This window comes from Ceratotherium simum, chromosome 8 (genome assembly GCF_057802395.1).
Source record: "Ceratotherium simum simum isolate JZ-2026a chromosome 8, ASM5780239v1, whole genome shotgun sequence".
Taxonomy (NCBI): Eukaryota; Metazoa; Chordata; class Mammalia; order Perissodactyla; family Rhinocerotidae; genus Ceratotherium; species Ceratotherium simum.
This window is the reverse complement of record NC_141907.1, coordinates 13,988,749-14,009,981: the sequence shown is the minus strand read 5'-3', so window position 1 is coordinate 14,009,981 and position 21,233 is coordinate 13,988,749. Positions and strand designations below refer to the sequence as shown.

The 21,233-nt window shown below is 42.3% G+C and overlaps 1 protein-coding gene across 1 annotated transcript; it reads right to left on the bottom strand.

The window, feature by feature from the left end:
* Positions 1-11,559: 11,559 nt before the first annotated feature.
* Positions 11,560-20,782, bottom strand: CLRN2 (clarin 2). The gene is made up of 3 exons (XM_004432293.3): positions 20,530-20,782; positions 14,898-15,077; positions 11,560-11,825 (listed from the first exon to the last, which is right to left on the bottom strand). The coding sequence occupies exons 1-3, from the start codon at positions 20,780-20,782 to the stop codon at positions 11,560-11,562; spliced, it is 699 nt and encodes a 232-aa protein (XP_004432350.1).
* Between the last annotated feature and the right edge of the window lie 451 nt (positions 20,783-21,233).

The window sequence follows — 21,233 nt, the reverse complement described above, 5'->3', positions numbered from 1 at the left end:
GTTTTAGGACTCTCTGTTCCCCCAGAAATGAAAACTCTCAGAGCTGACTTTACAGATTACTGGTAAGAGGTACCACCTCTAGAATTCTACCCGTTTCTGTCCTCTAGGGTCCCGCAACACCATCCTGAGAAATGATGCCCATTATACTAAGCCAGCAATGTTATATAAAATATAAAAAGGCTTTCCTTCTTCAATTGGAATTTGAAATTGGAACCTAGCGTATTAGAATCATAGGATGAATCCGAGTTGAAAGAACTGTCCAAGGTCTGATCCAACCAGCAGTCACACCCCTAGGACACAATGCAATTATTGCCAGTGGACTGCTTCCTCCTAGTGGTGAAAGGGGGGTCATACCACTACAGTTATTTAAAGTGTTTAACCTCAGAATCATAGTTTGTAAATCGTTTATTTCACACATGGATTGCTTGAACTATGATCGTTACAATCTATGCTTTTGTGATAATAACATATAGTATCAATGCTAAAACTATTACCTCATGATTTTAACAATCAAAGCAACAATATCTAAGGTGGTCGAAGTTCGTTACTTTTCTAATTTCATTCTGACTCACTAATTGTTTCAAGTGAAACAACATATCTCTGATTTACAATACTCCTACTGTGAAGAAATCTTACAGACATGCTTGTAATTGTTATAGTTATAAGTCAGCCTTATCACACTGGATAGTATTAAAAGCCAGTATGATTATGTTTCCAGAAATGGCAAATGGCCACCACGTGGTTACACCCTTTGGTGACGAACAACGAAACACAAAGAAAGGATTTGGACACAGTTTACTACCAGACCCAGGATTTGATAAACAGTTCATACCTAGAAAACAGTCTATCACCCTGAGGCAAATTGCTTTTAAGAACCTCAATGAGCTCAGTGAAATTTCTAAATCATCTTTGGTGTCCCAGAAAAGGCATATATAATTGTAAATTTTTCTTTAAAAAAATCCTGCTTCTATACCATTTTCAAAGAGTGTTTGCATGTATGGTATTACTTTCATTTGATGCCTTAACAACTCTCTGAGGTAGACAGGGAAGGTATTATTATCCCACCTTTTTTTTATAGTTGGGGAAACTGAGGCTTAGAGAGAGCAGAACAGCAGAACAGTCCCAGAAACAGGACAAGAATGCGGTTGTCTCACTCTTTGTGAAACACTTCAGACTCATATTTGATTTTTGGCTGTGCATTTTTATTTGGATGTCCCACCCACAGGCTCTCAGACGTACCCCATCCCAAACTGCTCCTTCTCCTGGATTTCTGTGACAGTTGGTGGCATTGCCCTCACTAATTTCGTCAAATGAGAAATCTAAGAGGCCTCCTGGATCCTTCTTCTTCCTCTGTCCCCACTGGCAATCAACGTCTTGCTGATTTTCCTAACCGTCCTCCACATCTTCTCACTCCCTGGGTTACTTCCCTCGAGCTGCCATAACAAAGCGCCACAGACTGCGTGGCTTAAACATCAGGAATTTATTTCTTGCAGTTCTAGAGGCTGGAAGTCTGAGATCAAGGTGTCAGCAAGGTTGGTTTCTTCCGAGGCCTCTCTTCTCGGCTTGCAGATGGCCGCCTCCTCCCTGTATCTTCACGTGGTCTTCCCTCTGTGCGTGTCTTTATCTTAATTTTCTCTTCTTATAAGGACACCAGGCATATTGGATTAGGGCCCACCCTAAATGACTTTGTTTTATCTTAATTACTTCTTTAAAGACCCATCTCCACATCCAGTCACATTCTGAGGAGCTGGGGGTCAGGACTTCAACATAAGAAATTTAGGGGGGCACAATTCAGCCCGTAACAACCTGGTTACATTTCTGAACTGGCTAAAGGCTGCCTCTCTTCTGCCCTTCACTCTGCAACACATTCCCGCCTGGATCCTCTGCCCCAATTCACTGTCCACAGGGGTCTTTCTAGAATACAAGATTGATTGTGCAAGCTCCCCTGCTTCTGATCCTTCCATCAAGCCCATGTTCCCTCACAGGACAAAGGAAGCCCTCTCGGACCTGGCCCTGCCTTTCTTACCTGCCTTGATTCTCTCCATACTTCTTGCTTACACCCGACCTCCGCTGATGCTAAAATGCTCCATGACCGGGCCACGCCGTTCCATGCCTCCATGCCTTTGCTTATATTTATGCCCTCACCTGAGACCTGTTTTTTCACCTGCCTACCTCTTCCTCATTCTTCAAAACTGATAGTGAGTGGGAGCCTTTCCTGGTTCCTTCAGGCCGATCACAGCTCTGGCTCCCAGAGTGACCAGTGCGCATGAGTGTGTCTCCGGGCACTGTGAGTGACTGAATATGGGAAGATGAGTATCATTTACTGTTGGAGCAGTTTGTTAGGGGGATGATGATCCAGGCCTGGCATCAGGAACTCGCTGCCCCAACAAGCTGTCCCCTGCCCCTGGGAGGTGTTGGCTGCCCTAGACCAGGTGGCCCGTAGGAGCTCCTGGGCAGGTGAAGCTTCTTCACTGTTTCACATAGACAATTCAATTTCTTCCCCTTCACAGCTGGCTACATATGTATTTTTATGTTTCTATACATTTGAACTTAGACTCATACCTGTGAGGCTAGTACTGATTGATGGCGGTATTAATTTATGTTCTCTTTTTCCAAGTGCTTTCTCTTTCCCCATTTCAGCTGATTGCAGGCGCCACATCCCCTTGCCTCAGGGAGGATTGTGGTAATGTGGTTATGGTGGCTTTGCAGTGTTCCAGATTTTCTAAGATGTGAATCATGCTCAATATACCTGATCAAGTGTTCAATTAGAAGGAGCCCTGATTTCATAATTTAGTCAACTCTAACCTCATTGTAGCAGCTCCCTTAATCCTATCTAACCTTGAAAATACTATCACGTAAGCACTTCCATACCAGCAACTTTACTGGAAACTTTACCCCACTCCAGCATGATTACTATTAACGATTTTATTTACAAACCCGCCACCACCCGTGCGAGGCTGTGTCAGGAACCGACTTTGTCCATCCCCCAACCTCGTGTTACAATCAAACGGAATGTTTGTTTCTCTCGTTCCTGGTCTGTAAACCACCCAAACAATGTCCTATTCATCTTTGTATCCTCAGGACTCCATGCTGGACACATCATAATGCTCCCCAAATACCTGCTGAAGATAAAGTTAAACAAATCAGACCTACGGGAGCACAGGGCAGGGGCGTCCAAGTAAGTATTTGCAAATATTTTTAGTGAGAAGCTTTTGTGAATGGAGGTGGGGAGCTTTGGTTAGTGGAGGTGAAGGTACAGAAGAAACAAGATTAGCCGTGAGCTGATCATTGTTGAAGCTGAGTAATGGGTAACGGGACCGCATTGTAGTGGTCTCGCTGCTTTTAAATGTTTGAAATTTTCCCCAATAAAAAGTAAAAAAAAAAAAAAGAAAAGCCTCATTTGTTTACAGGCATGAGAAAGAAGTGTTAGTATTATAATGAACCAAGCTGTCCGGGAAAGCTTATTTTTTGCATTTTGTCACAATGGCTCTTAGTAGAGGAACAATGGCAGTGATGTCCATCTCTTCTGGGGAGCAGCCCAGAAGAGGATGTCACTGCTGTGGCTAGTCAGCCCTTGAGGGTGTCACACTTTCCTGGGGATAAAACCATCATTTAGCTGAAGAAGGAACAGTTGAGTAATAAAGTGATTGTTGTTATTGGCTCAGATTTTGTAAACGGATTTGACTTTAGTGATAGCATGAGTGAGGGTTACGGGAACTGATGGGATTGCCTGAGATGTCAGGCCTGGAAATTTCCATTGCAGGGATGTCATGGGATTCGATACTGATAGAGCCATGAAAAGTTATCAAGAATAAAACTATGTAGAAATAAAAAAATAGGTTTGATATTTTTCTGTGAAGGAAGGAGAAAGAAAATCAGTACATGATGTACGCAATTTGGAATGAGAGACACAATGATGGCATACAAAAGTTACAATGTTGGGACATTATGCTACAATGTGGATGAACGTTGAAACATCAGGCTAAGTGAAAGAAACCAGTCACAAAAGGCCACATATTGTATAATTCCGTTTATATGAAATGTGCAGAATAGATAAATCCACAGAGACAGAAAGTAGATTAGTGGTTGCCTAGGGCTGGGCTGGGAGGACAATGGAGAGTGACTGCTAATGGGTACATTGTTTCCTTTTGGGCAAATGCAAATATTCTAAAATTGTGGTGATGTTTGCACAATTCTGTAAATACACTAAAAACTATTGAGTCATACAGTTAAATGACTGAAGTTTAGGGTGTGTAAACTAATTCTCAATAAAGCTGTTAAAAAATATTGGGAGTTTTGGGATAAAAGCTTTTTTTTTTGGCGAGGAAAATCAGCCCTGAGCTAACATCTATTGCCAATCCTCCTCCTTTTTTTTTTCCCCCTTTTTCTCCCCAAAGCCCAAGGAGATAATTGTATGTCATAGTTGCACATCCTTCTAGTTGCTGTATGTGGCACGCCCCCTCAGCATGGCTGGACAAGTGGTGTGTCGGTGTGCGCTGGGGATCCAAACCCAGGCCGCCAGTAGGGGAGCGCACGCACTTAACTGCTAAGCCATGGGGCTGGCCCAAATTCTTTTTTTTTAATTGTCTTGTTACATCATGATGTAATTCACTACATTATCATTTCCATAAACAATACACAATTTATTGTCATTCATAGTAAAAATCTAGCAAGGCTACATCACATCCACCAATGATAATGAATTTTTATTAAAAGAAAATCCCAGAGAATGTGTTTCTGATAAATTGCAAAACTGAAGACTCTCAAAATTCGGTTCAGGGGCCAGCCCGGTGGCTCAAGTGGTTAAGTGCACGCGCTCCGCGGCAGCGGCCCGGGGTTCGCCGGTTCTGATCCTGGGCGCATATCGACGCACCACTTGTTAAGCCATGGTGTGGCGGTGTCCCATATAAAGTAGAGGAAGATGGGCACGGATGTTAGCCCAGGGCCAGTCTTCCTCAGCAAAAAAGAGGAGGATTGGCATTGGATGTTAGCTCAGGGCTGGTCTTCCTCACCAAAAAAAAAAAAAAAATTCGGTTCAATCAGTTTTTCACTAAGTGCTAGACAATTAAGCACCAAATGACATGAAATGCATTTGGTTTTCTAGTAGATACCACACGGTCTGCTGATGCCATCTTCTCTCTTTCCTCTGTTGCTTTGTCAAGGATGAAGTTGGCAAGTAGAGATCTAGTGGTAGTGGGTCCTCGAGGGTGGATGAGCAGTGGTCCCTGATCCCAAATGGGAATTAAAATGGTCTCTCCAAGTCACCACAACAGACTAGTTGTTATTTTAATGGCTGTTCACGCGTGATTTTGTCTGGTAGCAAAGTGTTATTGAATTGTCTTTATTCTTCTGATATCTGTAACCACATTTCCCACTTCTTGAGCTTCTGTTTCTCACCTATAAAATAGGTACAATGATAGTAGCTACCTCAAACACAGCCATGCTGATTCCAGGGCTGGGGCAGGGAAAGTATAAGATGAGCCTAAAATCTTGCTGTGCCATATTAAAGAAGTGTTCAAAGAACAGTGTGGACATGTCATAAGGAACAGGAGCTAGCCAGAGGCACTCTCACTGGCCACGTTTGGGACAATTTAAGCATAAAAATAAAAATGAAATAGTAATGGATAATAAACCACAGAGTAAGATAGAAATCCATGAGTCTATACGGATATAAACATATAATAAGTATATAAATAAATTCTTCCCTACAGTGGAATGCCAACTAATCAATGTAGAAGGAACAATGAAATTAGAAAAAAGAACCATTTGACAACCATCATAATAACAATTATTTCAGGCAAAAATCATCAATGGATGCTAAAACTAGTGGGTGAGAATTCCATGTAGTAAGATATTTACATAGTCTCAAAGTATCTCTCAACAAGATGCTGACTGTTTAGAACAGGAAAGGTGGTAACTACAGTGGAGAAACCTGGCAATACCACTCTCCAAGTCAACAAAGTTAACACCACCAGTAATAGGACAAAGAGATACCAGTGCCTGCTACGGGTCCCAACATCTCTTTGGAGGTGTTCCTGCCAAGAATGCACAGCTAAATCTGATGTTGAGGAAATGTCAGGGAAACCCAAACTGAGGAACATTCTATAAAATATTCTGTGTTCTTCAAAAAATGTCAAGGTCATGAAAGACAAAAAGGCCTGACGGACTGTTCTTGTTTAAAGGAGACTGAAGAGACATGATGACTACATGATGACTAAATGCAACCTGGATCCTGTATCATGTGTAAAGAAACAAACAAAAACTATAAACGACATAAGGGGGACCACTAGCAAAATTGGAATAACATCTGTAGATTAGATAACAGAACTGCATCAGTGCTAATTTCTTGATTGTGATCATTGTACTATGGTTGTATAAGAGAATTCCTTAACATTTTGTTACAGCAATATATACTTAAGCTTTTAGAGATAAAGTGGTAAGATGTCTGCAACTTACTCTCAAATGGTTCTGCAAAAATTTATGTGCACGTGCACGCATGTGTGCGCATGCGCACACACACAGGAGAAGAAAGGCGGAGAGAGGAGAGAATGATAAAGAATGTGGTGAAATGTTAACATTTGGGGAATCTAGGTAAAGGCTAGAGAGGAATTTTTTGTACTACTTTTACAACTTTCTAAAATTATGTCAAAATAAGGAATACTTCTGGAGGATAACTAGTGTTATAAGCTCATCTTCCAATATATGACCTTCCGCTCTCCCCAGTCCACCCGCCCACTGTCCACAGCGCAGGCCCCGTCCATCTTCCCTTCTTTGCTGGCTCGCGTTTCTCACTTTGCCCGGCGTGCACCCTGTCGTCTGCCCGGCCAGCATGAAATGCGGTTAGCTGAGCTCCAGTGCTTTCCCAAGAAGCTTTATTGACTGCTCTCTAGATCCACCTCTCGCTTTCCTGATTTCCTACAGAGCAAATTATTGATCTAAAAAGGAAGCACCAGCTCATTTTCTGTCACATATGATTTTTCTCTTTGTAAAACTAAAAAAGTTACTTTGTCCAACATTTTTTTTTTCCAGAGGAGAGCTGCTTGATTAGAAATACGCATTGTAAATTACAGAACAATATGTGTACAAATCATCCATTGTGTAAGGAAAAAAAAAGTATGTGTATATTTAGAAAGAGTATGGAAAAAGGTACAAAGAAGTTTTAGAAATGGTTACCTTTTGGGAGTGGGATTGAGGAAGGAAAAAGGAAACTTTCAAACATTTTCTTTGTGTATTTTTAATTTTTAAAAAAATTTTTGTGACTTATCTCACCATAGATTAGATTTGCCTATCTTAAACTCCATATGAATGAAATCATATAGTATGTACTTTTTAATATCTGGCTTCTTTTAACAAATGTGTTCTTGAGATTAAAAAGAGTTTATTTTCTAAATTATTTAGGAACAGTTCTAGGTGCTTGAGATATATCAGGGTGCGTGAGATCTATCAATGAGCAAAAAACCTAGAAAGGTCCTGTCCTCATGGAGATGACATTCTCATGGGGAAAAACAGGCAAAAAACAATAAGCATAGCACATGATACACATATCAATTATGGAGCACGTTAAAAGAAAGTAAAAAGAAAAAGTAGAGCCAAGCAAGGAGGATCAGCAGTGCTGGGAAAATGTAAGACTTCAGTTTCAGTATTAAATTGGGCGGTCAGATGTTAGCTCAGAGCCGGTGCAAAAAGAGGAGGATTAGCATGGATGTTAGCTGAGGGCTGATCTTCCTCACAAAAAAATAAATAAAAAAATAAATAAATAAATAGGGCGGTCATTTAGAAGATGACGTTGGAGGTGAAACTTAAGTCATAATGTGACCACAACCCTTTTGAGAAGTTAATTCCCAAAATATATGGAAAGGCAATTCCTAAAATTGTGACAGATGGTATAATTATTTACTTGGTGAGTAAGCATCTTTTTTGCCCTGACAAGATTTAGAATTTATGTGTTATTTTTTTGCGTGTGAGGAAAAGTGGCCCTGAGCTAACATCTGTTGCCAATCTTCCTCTATTTTGCATATGGGATGCTGCCACAGGATGGCTTGATCAGTGGTGCGTAGGTCTTCACCCGGGGTCCAAACCCACAAACCCTGGGCTGCAGAAGCAGAGCATGCCAACTTAACCACTATGCCACCAGGCTGGCCCCAAGATTTAGAATTAAGTACAGAAATATTCAAAAGAAGCAAAATCAAGATAGTGATATTTTTGGGTTTAAAATCTGTGCATATTTATTATTTTAGATATTAGTGATGATTAAGAGAAGTTGGTCTGCAAGAGAAAGGGCAGTCTTGCAATTCCGATTGATTTGGAATCATACTCCATTTATATACAGTGTTGCGACATTTACAAGAACTTAAGGTTCACAGTATTTTCTTAAGTCTTCTAGGCAGTGAGTGGGCTCTGCTCAGTTGAGAGAACATTTCATAAATTACTCTGGCCTTGGATGGCTCTGGAAAGGCTGGCCAGGCAAGAAGCAGCCAGGGAGACAGGAGCCCGAAGAGCCCAGCCAGTGCACCCCCAGAACCAGCAAGAGGCCAGGGGATGCTTCCTGGAAATCAGGAGTATGTGTGTGCGTGCCTCCCTCTCCCATAACCCTAGAACTACCTTCAGGAGAGAGGCAGGAGCAGGGGTGTTACCTGAGGAACCAGCCATTTTAACCCAGAAAGGCTTAACATTACCCGGAGGGATGGTATAAATGATCAGGTTGGGTTAAATTTAAACTAGACTGGGCCTTTATTAGTATTTTTTCTTACTTACAAAATGACCAGATTAACTATAGTCAAAATAAAGAAGCTACATTTTCTCTATACATCCAAGTGATCATGTGAGTGAACTTTGTGACCCAGATATTTAATCTCCCTTCTTCCCTTCTTCCCACTCTTCCCTCACCCCCAAGAAAACACGCTAAATCTCATACAGGAATCTCTTCTGCAGTATCCCCGAGAGACGACTTTCAGACCGAACCTGATTATCTCTAGTAACATTACGGCCGCCACCTGATGGGTCATGGTTTGAAACTTTAAAGGTATTGTGGACACTTTGGAAATCTTTAGAAAGCTATGGACTCGTCACTGGAAAAATGCACACACATACAAAAGCCAGCAGTTTGACTCCTTGGTACACATCCATCTTGATCAAGGTTACCATATTGATAAGGCAATTCTACTGTTAGAAGCAAAACTGAATTCACTGCCCCTATATGACGGTCTGCACATACCTGAAGGCCACCATCAGGTTGAAGGCTGTGGCTGGGCCGCTGTTCTTCACTGGCTCCATCACAAGCTGTCTCAGTGAGAATCACCCCCGGCCAGTGGGAGAACGAAATCTCTGGAGAGTGGGGATTTTTGTCTGTGTGTTCACTGCTCTACTCCGAGCAGCTAGCTCCGTTTCAATACTTGTTGAACAAATAAATTTACCAAGATCCTCAGATGTTTGTCATATAAACTGTTGCCAGACTCTTCTGTATTTATGTTATTTTTTTTTTTCACTGTTAGCAGGACTTTATGGTAAACTTGATAGGACATTGACATTTCCACTTGTGTTCCAGACAGCACTGTGGTCTGTCACTATCTCTTGGATCCATCCCCTATTGTGTTACCTATCTCTTCTGGCCATATGCCATCTGCATATTTGATGAATGACCCCAGTCCACTAAATAGTACTGAGCTATGTCTGGGATGGGGATAGAGGGCTGGAAGGGACAGGTTAGCCAGTAGGGAATCATAAGCAATTAGAACAGAAGAGATGTCACGGAAACTTCCTGAAGTGCAGTGTTAAGCAAAGGTAGAGTGAGTCCAGATCAGGTGTCATTTTAGATGGAGCTAATCTGGAGGATTAGATAACTTTTACTTGGCATGAAGACAGGAGACCCGGGCAAGGATTCACCCCAGCTGGCGTCATGGGAAAATGAATGGAGTTGTGTGCTTGAATGAGTGAGGGTTTTCCGGAGAAATAGAACCAATAGAAAATGTGTGTGTGTGTCTATCTATCTATCTATCTATCTATCTATCTATCTATCTATCTATCTATCTATCTATCCATCCATCCATCCATCCATCCATCCATCCATCCATCCATAGAGAGAGAGAGATAGAGAGAGGATTTTTTTTTCAAGGAATTGGTCCCCAAGATTGTGGACAATGGCAAGTCCAAAATCTGCAGGGTAGGCTGGCAGTCTGGAGATCCAGGGAAGAGTTACAGTTGGCTGGCAGAATTCTCTCTCCCTCAGGGGAGGTCAGTCTTTTTCTTAAGGCCTTCAACTGATTGAATGAGGCCCACCCACACTGTGGACAGCAATCTGCTTTACTCAAAGTCTACTGATTTAAACATTAATCCCATCCAAAAAATACCTTCACGAAAATATCTAGAACAGTGTTTGACTAAATATCTAGGTATCATGGCCTAGCTAAGTTGACAACATAAAATTAACCATCACAGTACCACTTAGGAAAACCCAACACAAAATAGCCGGGGTTTCTCCAACAGGTGGATTAGAGCAACATTCTAATCCCACTGGGTATCCACATGCTTCCAAGCCCTCCTTGTAATTTCATGCTTTGTGCCTCTCCTCGTTACTAACTCAGCCTGGAATGCCCTTCTCCAACCCTGCCTCCTTCCCCCTTGGAAAAAGTCGACTCATCTTTCAGAGTTCAGATCAAGTGTCAACTCTGTGACACTTTCCTTAATACCACATTCCGTCCTGAAGGATTAATTCCTACTTCAGTCCTTTATGCTTGTACTATTACAGCATTGAGCTCCGTGTGCTGCAATGACTTGTACATCCCGCAACCAACGAGCAAAGTGGTTACAAGTGTAAACTCTGGCTCCAGACTTCTTCGAATTAATTCCTGCCCTCTGCAAGTTACCTAACCTCTCTATGCTTCAGTTTCTTCATCTATAAAACAGGAATGAAATAGAACCGACAATCTGAGTTTGTAGTGAGGACGCAATGAGTTAATATATGTAAACATCTTAGAACTACACGTAGTAACCGCTCAAAAGATGATAGTTCTTTTCATTCTTAGCGTTATTGTTGCAATCTGATTCCTGTGCCGCATGGCAAGATTTGGTGTTTCTGGAGGCCGGGATGCCTCTTTGTATCCCCCCAATATTGTGTGGAATAGACCAAGGGTCTATAGACATTTATTAGAGTGTCCAGTACCTTATATTGGTAGGGTGTTCTACAATATGCAAAGGCTGGCAACATTATTGCCCATTTAAACCCCATTACAACCTTGTGAGGTCATTAATATCTCCATTTTACAGATGAGGAACCTGAGAAGTAGACATTAAGTGAGTTGTCCAATGTCACACACAGCCAGCAAGTGGCAGAGTCTCCAGCCCTAACTCCCAGGTCAGTGAGAAAAAAGGGCAGAGATGCCAGGAATTTGGGCAAGTTTTCTTTTCTGGCCGGGGCACCACCCTTCCTCCTTCCACTTCCTTCTTACTGCCAAGAATATGGACATTCTGGACTGTGAAGCCTGCAAAAAAAAAAAAAAAAAGAGAGGTCTCCATTCACACTGCAGAACTGATTTAGGAAAGGGTGTGAGCAGGAGAAGGCTGTTAATACAAGATATCCTCAGCCGTGACCGTGGCCTCTTCTATTTTGGTCTTGATCTCCGGGAGAGGAATTTGACTGATCGCCACCACAACCAAGTTCGCAGCATGGGCCGAGGCGCTGGCCACACAGATCCAAAACGACTCTTCGTACTGTTCTTCCAGCACCACGAACCGAAAGAGCTTCTCCCGAAAGTTGGCGATCCGTCCGGTCAGGTCGTGAAATTTCACCGCGGCCATGAAGCTGCTGATGGCCAAGGCCGCGACTCCGCCTGAAACCCAGAAAGGTCACCCTCACTCACAGCGCCTTCTTGCAGTTGTAACGACCATGTGTGAGGTGCCATTTCTGTGGCACAGGAAACAAACTCGCTTCGGGTGTAAAAAATGGTTAGGGCGACACAAGTGTTACTTTGCTTTTAAAAGCAGCAGATAACCCCACAGTGTGAGAGGTAGAGGCGTGGGAGAAAGAAAGTATGCTTCATATCAGATTGACTTTGAATCTCGACCCTTCTAATTTTCCCCCTTACCCAGTACCGGGTCTCCACATTCAGAAAAGTTCAATCTCTACATATTGTAGCATTTGGATGTAGACTCTGAGGGCTACGTGGGAAGATGTAAGAACACCTTACTGTGCAGATTGGGGTTTCAAGGGAGGGCTAGACTGTTCTCTTTAATTATCCTCTTTGCATACTTAAGGATAAGACGAGGAGAGGGCTGGCCCCGTGGCTTAGTGGTTAAGTGCGTGTGCTCCGCTGCTGGCGCCCCGGGTTCGGATCCCGGGCGCGCAGGGATGCACCGCTTCTCCGGCCATGGTGAGGCTGCATCCCACATACAGCAACTAGAAGGATGTGCAACAATGACATACAACTATCTACTGGGGCTTTGGGGGAAAAAATAAATAAAATTATACAAAAAAAAAGGATAAGACAAGGAGATAAGAGAAGGAGGAAGAGAAAATAGAGCAGGGAAAACTGGAAGGATTCCAAACTTCACAGACTTCTCTACCTGTTGCTGCAAACTTGGACTTTCTGGCTCTCTCTCTCTCTCAATCTTTCTCTCTCTCTACTTTTCTACTGCTTTGATTTTAATTAATATTTTAAAAAACACATATATTATGCTTTTTGTTTAGATCATTACATTTTCATTGAAGAAAATTTGGACACCAGAGAAAATCATAAAGATGAAAATACAAATTTACTTTTTTATTTTTTATAATTTTATTTATTTATTTTTTTCCTCCAAAGCCCCAGTAGATAGTTGTATGTCATAGCTGTACATCCCTCTAATTGCTGTATGTGGGACGCGGCCTCAGCATGGCCGGAGAAGCGGTGCGTCGGTGCGTGCCCGGGATCTGAACCCGGGCCGCCAGCAGCGGAGCGTGCGCACTTAACCGCCAAGCCATGGGGCTGGCCCCAAATTTACTTTTATCCTAAAAGCCAGGTATAAACATTTTGAACATTTTAGTATATTTCTTTACATTTCTTTCTCTTGAAAAAAATTAGTATTATAGTGTTCTTACCATTTTACACCTGATTTTTCCCCCTTACTTGAACATTTTTCCATATTGTTAAATATTCTGTTACAGCATCGCTTTAAACTGGTGCATGATGTTTTATCCTGTGACACACCTAATTAAATTGTTTAATTAAGTGTGACTTTCTTTCTGGATATTAGATTGCTTCTAATTTTTTGATATTATACAGTGCTTCAGTGAACACCTTTTAATGTACATTTTTGTGCTCTTTTCTAGTTATTTCCTTAGCATAAATCCCTATTTGGAATTGTTTAATCAAAAGATATTCATATTTTTATGCCTTTTGACACTGAAGTTTTGCCAAATTGCTTTTTTTTTAATACTCTCCTCTGTAGAGCTAGAGAGTACTCTCTCGCCAGGGAAGGAAATTGACAGAGATAAGCATTTATTTGATAAGCAGGGCTGAGTACATTTTATATGCCAGCCACTATAAGGATTCAAGCAGAGATAAACAAGACACCTGTGGTCTAGATGAGGGTGAGCCATTGTCAAAATTGACTACAGTGGAGCCATTTTAAAATGGAATAGGAGCTGACTTTCCAGAGAAACTGCTTTACTGTGCTGAACCTTGAACTGAGCCAAACCTCTGAACAGGGGCAAAACGGCAATTGTTTTACAAGCGATTGTCTGAGAAGTCAGCAGGAGAATGGACATCCTGATCACAAAGACTGAGGATTGTGAACTTTCTGAAGATACAATCAATAGTCAATCAATGTTTAGCCAAGACTAGCTCTCTGCCTCCAACTCCAATTAAAATTCTTTGTGACACAACCTCCTTTCTTTGCCTTTAAAAGCCCCTTTTACTCCCTAGCAGAACACGTTTTGCGTTTCTACCTGAATCTGTCTCCCGAATTGCAATTCTAATGGCCCCCCAAAATATCTGCTGTTTAAATTGTAGAAATATTTTTCCTTGGTTGACACCTGGTATATAAGTAATTCTACAGGATGGCCACAGTCTGCAAACACAGGCAAATACATACTGACATTCCGTTCTAATACAGGATAAAACCACATTATTTGCTTTTATACTTTAAGGTCACCCTGTATAAGGTAAAGGCAGTGAGGGGTTACTGCCATCATGATCACTTGACCTGGGTTTTCTGAAACAGCCCTCATTTCTTGGGATTTTGGTATTTTCATTGCAGATGATTTTTTAAGTGCATAACTAAATGTAAATTACTTTCCATGTATCAATATCCTCCCAAATCAAACACACACACACACATACAACCCTTTTGTCTTGGAAAATAGGTCACAGTCATAAATGAGACCATAGATTAATGAAAAGACAAAGGGCTTAAACTCAGTTGTACCTGGGGTGGAAGCCCACCTCTGCTACTCAATGCTGTGTGACCTTGGGTGCACCTGTTAACTTCCCTGAGCTTCACGCTCTTTATCTGTAAATATGGGTCTAATAATAGCACCTCATAGGGAGGTTGTGGGGTTTAAATGAAAAAAAGCAGGTCCCTGCTCTTCTGTCATCTGTGAGGGTTCCTCCCAGCCTCACAGCAGCTCCATCTCCTCACTCCTCCAACGGCCCCCGCCCCTTCCACCCCCAGCTCTGTCTTCTCGCTTCTCCTCTCACCCTGACCTCTCCTCACTGTTTTAAACCCTCAGTCACTCGTGGACGCTAATAAAGAACAGTTTGGTTCTTTATTGTGATGGAGAGATTCATGCCCATCCAGAAGGTTATAGACCAGGGGAGTGAAGGCTGAGGCGGGGCATTTTCATTCCTTCATAGCTTAATTACTTGGAACTCAGCCTGGTGAAGGCCGGAACCCGAATTTCTCTCTCTAGGGGCCTTCCTTACCTGCAAGGACATTCCACAGGCAGATGCCCCCGGGGCCGTTGACTGCCCTGTACGGAACCTGGACCATGTTGAGGATGGCAAAGCCCATGCTGACCAGAGCCAGGGCCGAGGCCAAGAAGAGGAGAAGCAGAGTTATCACGTGGAGGCCCGTGTTGAGCTCCTGCACCAGGTGTGGGAAGACTGAGGAGAGAAGACACAGCCAGTATTTCCACATCAGAGCTTGGCTCAAGTTCACAAAGCCCAAGTTTGCTTATCATAAAGGCTTTAATAGAGGTGAGTAAGGGCAAGGCAGCAAGAGGATTTTCAAAAAGCAGGAGACTTCCTGGGATGAATTCATGGCCCCCAGATTTGCCACTTGTCAGTTGACCAACAATCCTCTCTTCATCAGGGTGGATGCAAAATCCAAATGTGCCCCAGCTGGCAATTTAAGTTGCATTGACCTCAGAGCCCTGGGATCTCGTGTGAGCTGATGCACACAAGGCCCAGATGGTGTCTCTTTAGCAAAGGAGGCTGGCAAGAGAATCAGTCAAAGAGGGCTGATCGCAAAGCTTCAACCTGGGTCAGAGAGTTGCCTTCATTAAATCAGAGAGGTAGAAGAGATCTCAGGCATAATGGTGAAGAGTGTGGAAGGGTGTAGCAAAGTGAAACCTAGATCTGGCATCCAAAGTTCTGAGTTCAAATCCCGGCTTTGCTCATTTGCAACAACCATTAACATAGGATCCTCTAAACCCTGCCTCCTCTACCCATCTTACAAGATTGTTGAGTGGATCAAGTGAAGTGCAAAGGAATAATAATGGCACCCACTTAATGGGCACTAATGTGAAGCTAAGAGCATCATCTTGGATCCCTCATAATGACTCAGCAAGGCAGACTTTGTTTCCCAGTGTATGATGGATGCTTAATCCTCACGTTGCACAGTACTTTATTAGAATATTAATTTGCCATATTAATGTGGCAGGATAATTTAGTGAAATATTAATTTGTATTTGTTTTCTCTATATTTGCCACCACATAATAGCTGTGAAAATTACATGATATAACATAGTAGCGTACTTCAAGTATTGCTGGAAACAGCCAATTCTTAAAAATGGCGGCTGTGGTTGTTGCTGCTGTTATTTTTACCCTCTGACTTGGGAAAAGTCATGTGACTTCTCAGGGCCTCAGTTTCCTCATCAGTAAAATGGGGATAGTAATAGCTGCATATGAATGAGGATAATCCACATTTACTGAGCACAGTCATGGGCTGAGCCCTTGACATCTGTTATTGCCTTCCATCCTTGTGACAAGGACATGAGGAAGATTTGATAAACCCCCTTACCCCACAGGCTTGTAGACTTTAAGTCCTTTATCTTTGGGCAAGGTGACCCAGAATTCTATATAGGAATATAGTCCTATATACCATACGGAACATAGAGTTTAGGTCACGGTTTTCAGTAGTTATAAGTGAAGAATTTAAAATGATGAAAGCTAAAGAATCCCGGGCATACCCCTTCCTCTGCAACTACTCCAAGGTTCTACTGAACACCTTCTGCTCAAATCTGGGTCCACCTCATGAGCTCCAACATCCCTGCTCCATCACTTAATACCACCAACCAGCCCATGTGTTTGTCCCTCCTCAGGAGCCAGCACTCAAAGCTTTCCTGGTTCCACTCACTCCCCCACCCCCTCCCCTCTGGCTCCTTTGCTGGGTCACCTGCGTGCCTTTATTCATGGAAGGTTGGTGTCTCCCAAGCCTGAGAATGAGAATTTTTGTCCCTCTCCCTTTAAGGTGTTCTTTCCACTCAGAAGTTTCCAGACACTCCACAGTTATGTCCTTAGTTCTCATCTAACTTTCTTTCCAGTTCTGTATTTCTATTTATATTTATCTCCATATGGTTATCTCATCAGCATCAGAAACTTTATCCTGGAAAACGAGCTTCTTTCCAAAGGATTTTTCTTTGTAAGTCTTCTCTCTTCCCTTTGCTTCCCTTCCATCTCAGTGTCCCTCAGATTTTTTTTTTTGTTTTCAAACTCTCAGCCCCTTTTTATTCCAAACATGGTAGCTTATGCCTGATTACCTAATTGTTTCATTGTCCCCTTTCTTGCCCATCCCATCCTTAGGACACAAAACAAGCATAGTAATACTCATCAGGCACTTAAAATAGAAAACAATCGCTTATGTGATTGGCAAAGATGGAAACATTTGTTAACTCACCCTGGTGATGAAGGCGTCGGGGAAGGAACGGGTGTCAAACTGTGTAGGGATATTAATTCACACAACCTCCTTAGAGGGCTATTTGACAACATCTATCAAAGCAATTTCACTTCTAGGGAAAGCACTCCCACTTGTGCTCAGAGCTGTATATATTGAATATTCATTACAGTAGCAAGAGATTGGAGAAAAACCAAAATATGAATCAATGGGAGATTGATTTAATAAATTAAGGTACAGCACAACCACACAATGCAACTTTTAAAAAGAACTAGTCATACCCGTATAATGATCCGAACCCACCTCCGGATTTGACTTAATAAAAAATTGAGACATGACCATATTAGAAGGATGGGGGAGAGGGAATTTGGGGCGTATAGAATGACAGGGGGGTGGTAAAAGAGCACCCAGTCCTTAGCTTCCACAGCAGGAAGTGTATTGACTATACTTTAAGAAAAACATCTTTGTCGGCAAAAGCTGAATCTCACTTAGCTCCTGCATTCATGGGCCATACCCCAAGGATCCGGATCTCCCACTTAAATGAGATCTTCCTATTTTTCATCTATGTCATTATTTAGAAAGTCAAGTCTTTCCTCAGGAGTTTTAATGCATCAGTTCATTCTATTAACGATTTTTTAAGGGGCCACTCCACATATGGTCCTGTCACACAGGGCCACCCCAGGAAAGCTGTTGCTTGCTTGCCTTTCATATTTGTACCCATTTTCCAAAAGTATTAGATGTCTCTGACTTAAGGATTAAGTTTAAGTTTCCAGCTTAATATCCACAACCATAAAAGCATATGACCCATGACAATAAATGGCAACAGCTACATATATTGAGTGCAGACTATGTGCCAGGCACATACACACATTCTTTCTTTTCCTGCTCACGGCAACCCTCTCTCATTCTTACAAATGAGGAAGTGAGATGTTAAATACATAGCTTAGCCAGGGTCACACAGCTGTGAGTTGCTTAACCTCTCTGAGCCTCAGTCTTCTCCTCCTATCTGGCAGGGTTGTGGAGGATCAGTATAGCTTAGGTCACGTCTGGCGTCTTGTATGTGAACATTCAGTACAAATGAGTTTAAAAGTATGTTATTGTTATTCATTCAACCGATGTTTTTGAGTGCCTAGTATGTGCTAGGCACTGCTCTGGGGGCTTGGGATCATCAATGAACAAACAAGGTCCTTGCCCTCATGGCACTAAATACTGTAGAAGTGGAGACAGATAATAAATAATAAACATAGATAAGTAAATTATCTAGTACGTAAGAGGACAGTTGCCAGCCTGGTGGTCTAGTGGTTAAGTTTGGGCGCTCTCACCACCTTGGCCCCGGTTTTTCCGAGTCGGGGAACCACACCACCCATCTGTTGGTTGTCATACTGTGGCGGCTGCATGTTTCTGTGATGCTGCAAGCTATGCCACTGGTATTTCAAATACCAGCAGGGTCACCCATGGTGGACATATTTCAGCAGAGCTTCCAGACTAAGACAGACTAGGAAGAAGGACCTGGCTACCCACTTCCCAAAAAATTGGCCATGAAAACCCTATGAATAGCAGTGGAGCATTGTCTGATATAGCGCTGGAAGGTGAGAGGATGGTGCAAAAGGGCTGGGCAGGGTTCTGCTCTGCTGTGCACAGGGTTGCTAGGAGGCAGAACTGACTTGAAGATACTAACAACAAGAAGGCGGTTATCATGGTAACATGATATATCACGCTATATAATTACCGTGGGCTATTTTTATTATATTGCCTAAGCACTGTCTCGCTTATTAAAGTCTTTGGAATATTGCTGCTATTGAATCTGTCGCTCCCTTGTTCAAGCTATGGAACTTCCTTTATGAGGTTACTTAATTTCAATTACCTACAACTATTTAAAAAATTGTGCCATTTCTCCCTTAAAAAATCTTTTTTTATAGTTTTAAAATTAATCCCAAACTTCAGAAAAATTGCAATAATGGTATAAAGATTTTTTTTTTTCTCCTGAACCATTTGAGGGTAAACTGCACCTTCATCCCTGAGTACTTTAGAGTCTATTTCCTCAAAAAGGACATTCTCTTACATAACTACAACTGTCAAAATCATAGGTTAACACTGGTACATGACTGCTGTTTAATCCTGACGGCATTTAAGTTCCATGAATTGTCCCAGGGACGTCTTTTATAGCAAACAGACCCAGTTTGGAACCAAGGACTGCATAGTTGTCATGGTATCCTTTTAACACGTTCTTTATTTTTATTTCTTTGTTTGTGTGTGTGTGTGTTTCAGGTTTATATGTCATGTTTTTAGTAGAGCTATTTTTCCAATATCCCTGGTCCAATTTAATTGCTGGGTAAATATAAATATCCCTAGAGACTTTTTTCTTGAATATACATAACAAATATGTATTTCCTTCATGTATATAAACGGTGCTAATTTGTATTTTATTATCTTTGTCAATGGTCCAGGTTTCTGTCTTTACATATTTAATAAGATACTTACCCTGGCCAGGATTCTAAAAACTACAATTCTCAAAAACAGAAATCAAATAATGAATAAAATTCCTTATCCCCCTACATTAGTATTAGGTTGATTAATTATGATTTTGTAGGACACTATTCTCATCAGTGATCTGATTCTAAAGGCTTGCAGACTATTGCCTTTTTCTGATTTGTTTTTTCCTTCCCAGAAGACCCTTCCTAAGCTGGGCTTGGATTCCTGCTCTGTTTATATCCAGAGCAGCTCTGATGACACTGGATGCCAGCTGATGTCCCTGCCTGCTCACGGTCACTGAGAGCAGTCCAGTGCCTTGCCCCAGGTCTCCTGGCCAGTAAACCTCCGGGTTAGGCTTTGAACTGGGGTAGTCTGATTCCAGAGCCCCGGCACAGAGCCCCTTTGCTTTTTCTCGGACTATGAAGCTTTTATATAAACATAAGTGGGAGCTGTTGCCATGCTCGCTGAAGGTTCATTTCTGCAGGCAATCTACACCCTCACGTGCTGCACTGGCTGAGAATACCCCAGTCACGTGGCACGGGTCTGCAGTCTGGCTCTGCTGTTTTCTGGCTGGGTGACCTCAGGCAAGTTATGTAACCTCTCCAGACTTCAGTGTAGTTCTCCGAAAAATGGGAACATTAATAATTCCTTCTTTATAAACTTGTAATGAGGCTTAAAAGAGACAAGCCATGTAAAGCACTTAATAGAATGTCTGGCACATGTAATCACTCAATATTTTAACAGTTATTAGTAAAAGAGGTAAACTACACAGATATAGAAATCCCGACTTCTAATGTTTCCATAAGCCTCTACAAGGGCAAAAACAAGGTCTCTTCTTGGCTTACTGAGGATTTTGTCATATGTCTTAGATTGAGGCAGCAGTTGAATTCCATGTTTAGACATAAGTGCCCTTACAAATTGTAAAAAATAAGTGTTCTGAAGCAGATTTCGTGCCCCAAATATACTCACTTGTGAATTGGGACTGGCGGCCCCCGAGCCCACACTGCCGCACCTTACACCCTCGGAAGAGTCCGTAGTAAATGTCCCCAATGAATTTGACCAGCTCTGGATCCGTGGCGTTGACCAGGTCCACTCCAGTCTGACAGAGGATTTTCCCACTCAGCCAGTGGGGCGCCGCCAGGGCAATGATGATCAGGACGAAGGAGGAGAAGCTGAGTAAAGATGCCAGCCCATACCACACCTTTCTGAACAATCCGGGCATCTTAGTGGGTGCGGGTCATGTCCCTGGTGTCCGAGCAGCAGCGGGGGTCCTTGACATCTTCTGGACACTCAGCAATCCCCTGCTCTAAGGTCGGCTCTTCCAAAAACACCATTTCAAGGTTTCAAGTCCATTCCCTGGTCCTCCCTCAGCACCTGCCTCCACAGCCCCTGTTTACTACAACCACATCCGCAAGTCTCTACAGAGACGGTCTTCACCTGACTCGAGTGGACACGAGTGTGTTACTGAAGGACGTAACTCTATATCTCCCACTAGACTAATGTTTCAGCAGAGGATTCAATTGTTCCTCGTTTCCAGTATTTAAATAACCCTGGCATGGACCTCTTAATGACCAGGAAGTTATTAGCAGGCAAAACCAGGTAGATCCGACTATAAAGAGACACTAGCCGGTCTCAAAAAAAGCAAAGGGTAGAAGGAAAACGAAGATGGAAGG